The 8,391-nt window shown below is 39.7% G+C and overlaps 1 protein-coding gene across 2 annotated transcripts in view; it reads right to left on the bottom strand.

The window, feature by feature from the left end:
- MARCH7 (membrane-associated ring finger (C3HC4) 7, E3 ubiquitin protein ligase) overlaps positions 1-8,391 on the bottom strand; it is a 21,269-nt gene that overhangs the window by 1,387 nt on the left and 11,491 nt on the right. For both annotated transcript variants that reach the window (XM_010135987.1, XM_010135988.1), the window contains exons 5-9: positions 6,553-7,669; positions 6,128-6,297; positions 4,800-4,909; positions 3,318-3,431; positions 1,433-1,481 (exon numbers count right to left, since the gene is read on the bottom strand). In XM_010135987.1, coding sequence (XP_010134289.1) covers positions 1,433-1,481; positions 3,318-3,431; positions 4,800-4,909; positions 6,128-6,297; positions 6,553-7,669 — 1,560 coding nt within the window. The remainder of the gene's footprint in view (positions 1-1,432; positions 1,482-3,317; positions 3,432-4,799; positions 4,910-6,127; positions 6,298-6,552; positions 7,670-8,391) is intronic.

The following is an 8,391-nucleotide window of genomic DNA, read 5'->3' as shown; positions in this document are numbered from 1 at the left end:
AGAGATGGCTCACAAAGTTAACAATTTGGATACTAAAATACCAAGAAAGGCTCAGCAGTCTACACGAGCAGAAAGACTCCTAAAAACTTCCTATATGCACACGTTGCTTAATGCAATTAAGTCAGGCCTACATGACAGCAGCTCCTCTCTCCACCCCCATTCTTTCAGCATATTCGAAACGAACATCAAGCCCGCATACGATTCTGTTGTTGTAAGGTGAATTAAAAGACAAATTCACAGTTGTCAACCATGACAAAGAGTCAATACACACATCTGCAGTAGGTTTGTGAAGTGCTAGCTTGTCCGTAACAGGAATTTAATCTGTACTCTCAAGCAAACTCTGCAGTCAAGAAAGTATTTTCAATTAATTTACTTGTTCCACCCTCTTGAACAAAGGAAGAAGCAAGGTGTGATTCCTCACTTCTCCAGTGAGGAGAAACGTAACTGAAGCAGCATCGATAATAAATCTAAAACTCGTATTCCTCACCTGCAAGTTAGATAAAGCCTTAACCAAACACAGATTATAGCACTGTGTAAAATGGCAGTCATTAATTTTTACTCTAATAAGGATGCACATAACTTAGGAGGAAGTTCCGAACTTATGTCTACCTTTGTCTGCTCTGAATGCAGAAATAATAATCTGCTCCTTGAACTAGAACATACACACACACGCAACATTCCCTATCGTACTCCAAATATGTCCCATGCACTGAAAATTCACGTACAAACTTTCAATGTTGACAGACATTCACGCACACACTAGGGGGAAGAAAAAAAAAAGGCAGATCAACTACCCTTCTACTGCCTTCTCATCCAGCCCAGAAATAATACATAGATTCAGGATACATTTACCAGAAGTCACCATCTACTTTTGAATTTAAGCACACCGAAGAAGTCAGTAGGTGAAAAGCGGACTAGTCCTTTGCCAAAATCGGCAACTGTTAAGTTTCATTCCTGGAATGGACAGGTCTGATTAAGGAATACGCACAACTGAAAGGTGTGTGCACATCGAAAAAAAGGGGAGAAGAGGAAATAGCAAAAGAAGTGTGGTAATTTAAGTGCAGTGAAATTCAACTTTAAATGTTTCTTTTCATTAGGGCTCATCTAAAAGTCTACAACCTGAAGATCGCTACCAATCCCATAACTACATACTGCTAGAATTACAATAACCAAACTGTAGTGAGGAATTGTCACCACCTGCAGAAAACAATTCTGTGGTCTAAACACCTCCACGCTGTTGGGAAATTAATCATGGAGAATGAAAACCAGTTCCCCTTCAGAATGACTCTACTGATAATGGAAAAAGCACTGCTGGGTAAAGTCGAATTTTCAGTAATTAAATTTGGTATTATGAATCTTGGCAAGGAGGATTGTACTCATTTAACTTTGAATTGACCTCGTGGGAGGAGAGGGGAAGAGGGGAAGCACCTACTTTCAATATCTTCCATATGTGCCTGAAGAGTTCTTGCAAGGTTAATAAACTAGAAACAAGGCAGAGAGAAAGTAGTTTAAAAGCTGCAAAGTCATCTGCAGAAATTTGCAACAAGTTAGCAAAGTTTTCTTCACTTTTTCTTCACTTTTTACGTCTCAAAGCTTCATCCCAGATGCCGGTTATCCTAACCCATGTGCCCGACTTACAAAAATCAACGCAAAATTTAATAAAAATCCCCACGTTAAACTTCGAATTGCTATTGTGCAGTTATTTCAGCTTCCACTCTATGTCAAATGTTTCTGGTAGCAGTTAGTGGCATCATCCCCACGTTCTACGGTCTGCAGAACACACCAATTTTGCAAGTAGCACACAGAAACAAGTGCCAGTTTTATGCCAACCGTTTCTACAAAATGCAATGCAGAAAGACATCATCTGTAAGGACTGCATTAGATGGATCCATTCCATTTACTTCACTATTAGTGTGGCAGAGTAGAGCCTGCCGACTGACTGAGTTAATGGAAAATGCAGAAATACACTGGAGATTTTAACTGCAAATAAGAAGTTTAAGAGCAGGATCACTATTAGGCAACGGTGGCAGTTTAGTATTAGGAGCACGTGGTATTGAACCCCAACACCAAAATCCCTAAGAATACAAGCTCCTTCGGCAACTTTTAAAGTCTCAGACCAGTGGTTTTTTGTCAGTGACAACCTACATCAGTTTCAGTCATAGTCCAGACACTGAGACACAGCAAATAAAATGAAATAAAAACGTTAAGAGTACGGTTCCCATAGCTCAGCTGTATGCTCAGTATCAAACACACATCAGTGCTCTCCCTGGTTTAAAAAGCAGCATCACACAACTGTGTAATACCACCTCTGATGAAATACCAGTAGAAGTGTCTTACTTCTGCAACATGCTCAAGCCAGTAACTTGTACTGGATGCTGACTACTATTAGATACGTCTTTTATATCTCTTCACTTGTGGTGGAGGAAACTGGGCATTTCACTGGTGAGTCACGGAATCCAAGCTCTACGTTAGATGTACACAACGAGGACCACTGTTCTAATACAGTAAGATGTTAGAGCTCAGTCCTGCCTCTACCCTAAGGCCTAGCTCCTGCTAACAACCATTCCAGTAAGTGCTGGACAAGCTTGGTATCGTCAATTCTTTGTACGTAATGGGAAAAAAGTAATCACCAGCTTTTCGGGAGCTCAGCTGACAAAGTGCACTGATGCATTATCTACTATCAAATAAATGTGTTGAATACAGGATTTCTCAATGAGTCAGTCGTTATGCAGAAATAACTGCATGATGAAATCTCACTGGTAAAATGTGTACTGCCTGCAATTCTGCGCCAGTCCATTTAAGTGAACGAACTTCAGAATCCAGTCAAATGCAACTATGAAGAGCTCTGACTAATGCCAGAACCATACTGTCACCAGTCAGTTTCAGAACGTAACATCCATGTCCATAGTTAGACATAATCCAGCAGATAAGCATTGCAAGGTCTAGACTTCTGCAGCGTGACCTGGCACAATGAGAAACATTCATCAAAATAATAAGATAGTCCAACATTCCCAACTACATGTTCTGTGCAGAGTGAGGTTAACCTCCCCGTTCTGCATAAATTCACTATAATCACGACGACATACAGGCAAAGCAACGAATTACTAACAAGCTTGACAAGAATGATTCTGCAACACAGTAACTGGAATAAAGCAGTGCCTTCAGTTTCAAACCAAACCCGGAGTTACTGCACTGACAAACACAGATCATTTTAGGCGTGCCTCTCAGGTACCTAGCTCCCAGGTCGCTCAAGGTAAACATCAAGTTCCAAGTTCTCTGTACAAGCTATTCCTGCCATAAAACCACCACATACTTACTCTGACACGTGTGCTGGCCTCACTTGCAGTTCCTAGCATATCAGAAAAGCGCTGCTCGCATAAGTGTAACAATACTACAAGGTAGAGACCAGAGCTGATAAATTCATAGTCGGCCTTAAAGGAGATCAAAAGAAACATTCAGAATGTCAGTGATATGTCTACACGTACAATTCAAGAAACAGACAAAGAATTAATGTTTACTTGTTCCAAGACAGTTAGGGAAATGTAATACTAAAAAAAAATTAATTACTGAAAAGCCATTTAGAATCCTGGTTCTTCCACCAACCCCAGCTCGAACATGTTATCCTTGAGGATAAACAGAGCTCTTCAAATAAAATCTCAGTCAGCATGATTTGTTCACAGGAAGGAGTCCGAGAATCAGAGTATTATACCACTGGGGAAAATACACCCAACAAACTTCAGTGGTTTCTTTTCAGTTGTCCCAGCACTTTACAGAATGCCAAGATAAAGGGAAATAATAAGAACTTTATGATGTTATAAATATTTTGAGAAATTGTTTTCCCTGCTACAATAACCTTTCAAAATGCTAATGCTCAAGAGATCATTTAGAGTCAACTCCTTAGGAAAAGGTTTCAAAGCTCTTATTTCTATCAAAGTACAGTGACGGTAACCTACAATCAGCAGTGCTAAAGCATAAGATGAGGCACTCTTGAGAAAGACTTTTCAGAGTCTGGCCAAAGTGACAGGAACTGCATTACTAGGGTAAGAGCTTACTCTAAATAATAGGAAAATTAGAGGTTGATGTTTGGTTCCAAAAGCTGTGTCAGTTTGTATTTTCTTTCAACTTCTGAGGTAAGCAAATTTCATTAGTCTTTTCATATTCACAGACTACAACCCAGAGAATAAGGAAAATCCTCTAAATAAAGTTCATTAAATAATGCTAGCTTTTTGTTATTTATTAATTTTTAAATACTACACAGTTCGGTGGTTCTAAGATAATGTATTTCATATAAGAAGAGTAGTACTAATGGGCCTTTAATCATTTTTCATTTATGAAAGGACCTGAAGGAGCAGCAGGAAGCTGTGAGAAAAGAGGTCAGTTTCTACCACCCTAGTAAAACAGAAAAAGGTTTTCATGCTATGCTTAAAACAACAGCTTTAGTCTGTTTGAAAACCAACTAAAACCAAAGTCAACTCATGACTGAATGTGAAATTCAACCAAGTCATACCAGTATTCCCCCTTCACCTATGTGGCAGAGACACTGGATGCAAAGCTAGATAACAGATGTGCAGCTAAGAAAAGGATAAGAGATACATTACACTTACTGGAAGTTCAGCTGTAGGAAGCACAGCAGGAAGATACAATTTGTCTGAATATTGAGAAGAAAAATCTGTTCCATGTTGACATTACTTTATGTGCATAACAGTCCTTCTGAAAAGGAGATCTCTCTTCCTTCTCTAAAAAAGAGCACCCTCCCAGCACTAAAGCAACACTTACCAAATTAGGCAAAATATACTAACTTGTTCATTTGCATGCGCCCTATAGAGTTCATGAATGTCAAAGTCTTCCAGATTCAGGTGTAACTTCTCCTTGCAGAGTTCGCAAGTTGTTACTGCTTCTAAAGAAGAACCTGGCAGGGAGGGGCAGGTAGAAAAATCAACGTCAAGTTGCAGTGATTTATAACATAGGACACCGTTACATACAAGCGTTACCAATTGTGACTAATTCTTGGCTTTATTTTGCAGAGCAAGGTTAGAAGAAAAGAAGGTAGTGACTAACTGCTACTGTCAGAATTTAAATGCTATAGAATGCTTTTTCTCTCTCGAGCTCCACATATTTTGTCTCATGTTCACCCTGGGCACCAGATGCCTCTTACTGAAAATCCTGGCATAAAATTGCTGCTTCGGCTGTCTGAATTCTACAATGTAATCCAAGTACACACAGAAGTAATAATACATACACCAGAATAGCTTAAAGTTATTGCCAGATTAACATTTTGTCTTGAAGCCTGAGGTTTAAAACAAGTTGCTTCATGAGCACCAAAATGAACAAGACAAGTTTATGGTGGATTTATATCTTACATAGTTAAATGTTTCAAATTCGTTTTTCCTACAGCCTGAGGCTTCTAATACACCCATACTCTGATACGGGTGCTCTGACACCGAGTAAAAAAGTGAACGGATGCTGGCACCCTTCTTTGGTAAAAAGTCTTCCACAATCTTTATGTCTTCTACCAAATCACTTATTTTTCAGTCTTAAAAATACTGTAACTAATGCAACTATACAAATAACTTCATTATAAATTGGAGAATCATTTTATTACAAAAACGTCTACAGTGTGCAATCTTCTGAAGTTTCTTTTAAAAATTCTGTATGTTCTCTGAAGTGATTTTTTGAACAAGCGTGAATCCTTTGAACAGGAGTTACTATCTTTACAAACAATTTAAGTATAGTTACAATACAAAAATACTTTTGGATTTTCTAATTCCTATCACCCGCTACGGTCAGCCTGGCTACAAACACTAGAACCATGTGCACAAGGAGGGGCAGGAACAAACTCACCCCAAGCGGCAGAGCAGCTCTAAAGCTACGCTGCTGCAATGTTACATTTTTTCTAGTATCTTGGTAGATAATCCCAGAAACACAATTCTCGGAATAGTAAATACAGTTCTTGGAACTACTCGTATGAGAATTTGCACAGACACACGATAAACCTTTAAGTGCCACACTGCTGTTTGTCCCCAACTGCTCGTTTTTAAAATAAATACCTTAATAATAGTAAGAGTAACCCTCCCGATAAGCCTCCCAATGAAACTGGAAGTCTACCCTGGTTCAGAGTCTGCTTTACCTGAATTAATCTTGGACTGCAGCCATTTCTTCATGCACTCCTGGTGAACATACTGCAGACTTCCAGTGCATTTGCATGGCTCTATTAAAAGGTTGTCAGAACTTGCAGAGGACATCTGACAGATTCTGCATAAGTCACCTTCTTCATCTTCAGAATCTTCTAAAAGCAGGCTGAACAGAAGGAATATCAGCAAAACGCTGTGACACATTTCATCTAAGACTTTTTATGACAATTCCACTCATACTGTTCTCAAACCTATGAGGATTAAAACAAGTTCTCTAAAGACAAGAGTGAGAACAAGGTGAGAGAGGACTAAGACATTGTCTTCTCTGAAGGAACGCCTCCTTCTAACAACATGGTGACAGAAAACACTCTCCTGACAAGTCAGGTACATTTTACTATCTCAAAAGAACATACTGATTTACCTCTCTTTAATTTTCTGGAGTTTTTCTGGATCTCTTGAAGGTGGTATTTTAGACTTGCCACTTTCTTGTCCATCAGACTGATTCCAGCCAGAGGGAATAATATCTACAGTTATCATGAGATTGTCAGACAGACTGCTTCCTAATGTTGGAGGCACTGCAAAGCGGAAGAGAGAACCAGGCAGAATTCCAGAACTTCTCCTACTGTGGGCCGAATCTGGTGGGGAGGCAGTAGCTGTAGGAATACAAGATACTGCAGGTGTTGGTGGTCTGCTAATAGAAGCCCGAGGAGGGCGATCTGATGCTTCAAGAGAGGTCTCCTCACCTGACTCTCTTCTTCTGAAAATATGTTGTGATCTAGCAGATGTATCAGAGGTAGAGATCCTTGCAGATTCATCTCTTCCTTCTCTTCTTCTTCTGGAAAAGAGAGGCGTACATCTGTTCCTCAAAGATGACGATAACCAGGATCCTGTGCTCCTACTTTCAGAGTCTGCTCTGTAACTTTCCCCTTCTGAATCAGAGTTATGATTTTGTGAAACTCCTGATAAACCCCATCTTCGTCTAAGAAAACTAAATCCCTGAGAAGCTTCAGATGTCTGAAGTCCTGGAACTTCCGGAGTTGCAGCTCCATTACTGCTCAATGGAGTAGAAGCTTGAACTCTTGGGACCAGCGTTGACTCTTCAGAGCCTAATGATCTTGCCCGCAATGAGTCTTGGCTAGACCTTCGAGAGAAAAATGTAGATGACATACTAGATGCTAAACGAGACAGCAGCTGTCTGGTTGTACGCCTCCCTTCGCTGTCAGCTGCAGGCTCATTCAGTGACCTCTGAGACGATAAAACCCTTTCAGAACCACTTGAGGAAGGAGTTTCATCTCTAATGGCACTGAGAGAAAATGCTGGCTGCATGCTCCTCTGGGGAGATTCCAATTCATTTCTCCTTTGTCTTGAAGAATAGCTGGACCTTGAAGAGCTCATGTTAGAGTCTCTGTTGAAAAACGATGGCTGATGATCAGAAGGCAATTGGCGGTTCATGGATGCATTCAGCCTCAAAGTGCTTAAGGAGTTCTCTTTCGGTCTTGCTCCCTCTGCATATGAAGAGGCAGGCCTGTCTTGAAGATCTGTTGCAGAAAAGCAAAGGAAAATACTATGACAAGATGTGCTCCAGTTGTTACATTCCAGATGTACTAAAGCATAAATGCAGAAGTTCAGGATTTTGTGAGCCTTACTCAAAATTGTTTCAAGTTTGGCAGGTAGATTCCAGAGCCATATTAACTTTAAATTTACTCTGTCAGAACTCTAAAGTTAAACTGAAACCTGGACTGGTTACAGTCTGGTAAACCCATCTGTAATCTAACACCCCCAAAATCTTCAGATTTTCAAAGTATTACTTGCTTTCTTCTATGCAAATATGGAAATTCTGACCATCTGTCAGAATTCATGTAAGAAAAGTATCTGGATTAAAATCAGCAAACTATATACTATACTGTTTATAACTTAAAGGTCCTTTCTGCCTGCAGAGGGAGAAAGATGGGGTAACAAAAACTTCAACGTAGCAGACTCTAGAGTGTCAAAAACAAATGCAGGGATAAAGCCAAGCATATTGCCCATCTACTGCAACAAGCTACTGTTCTTCACATAAGAAAGTAAAGAGCTGCAAACACTAATTAAAGGTAGCATAAAATTATTGACTTTTTATGTCAGAAACTGAGTAGTATCTAAATTAGAAGTGTCTCTTACTGTAATAATTTTTTGAAGCAAGAACTCAGAAAAAGAATACCCTAGAAATACTGTATTCCACTGCTCCAGCCCGAAGGGATTATCTAGCTATTGCTTTTACACG

This window comes from Buceros rhinoceros, unplaced genomic scaffold, assembly GCF_000710305.1.
Source record: "Buceros rhinoceros silvestris isolate BGI_N320 unplaced genomic scaffold, ASM71030v1 scaffold18155, whole genome shotgun sequence".
Classification (NCBI taxonomy): Eukaryota; Metazoa; Chordata; class Aves; order Bucerotiformes; family Bucerotidae; genus Buceros; species Buceros rhinoceros.
Note: the sequence above shows the minus strand (reverse complement) of the source record. Positions and strands in the feature narration are given on the sequence as shown.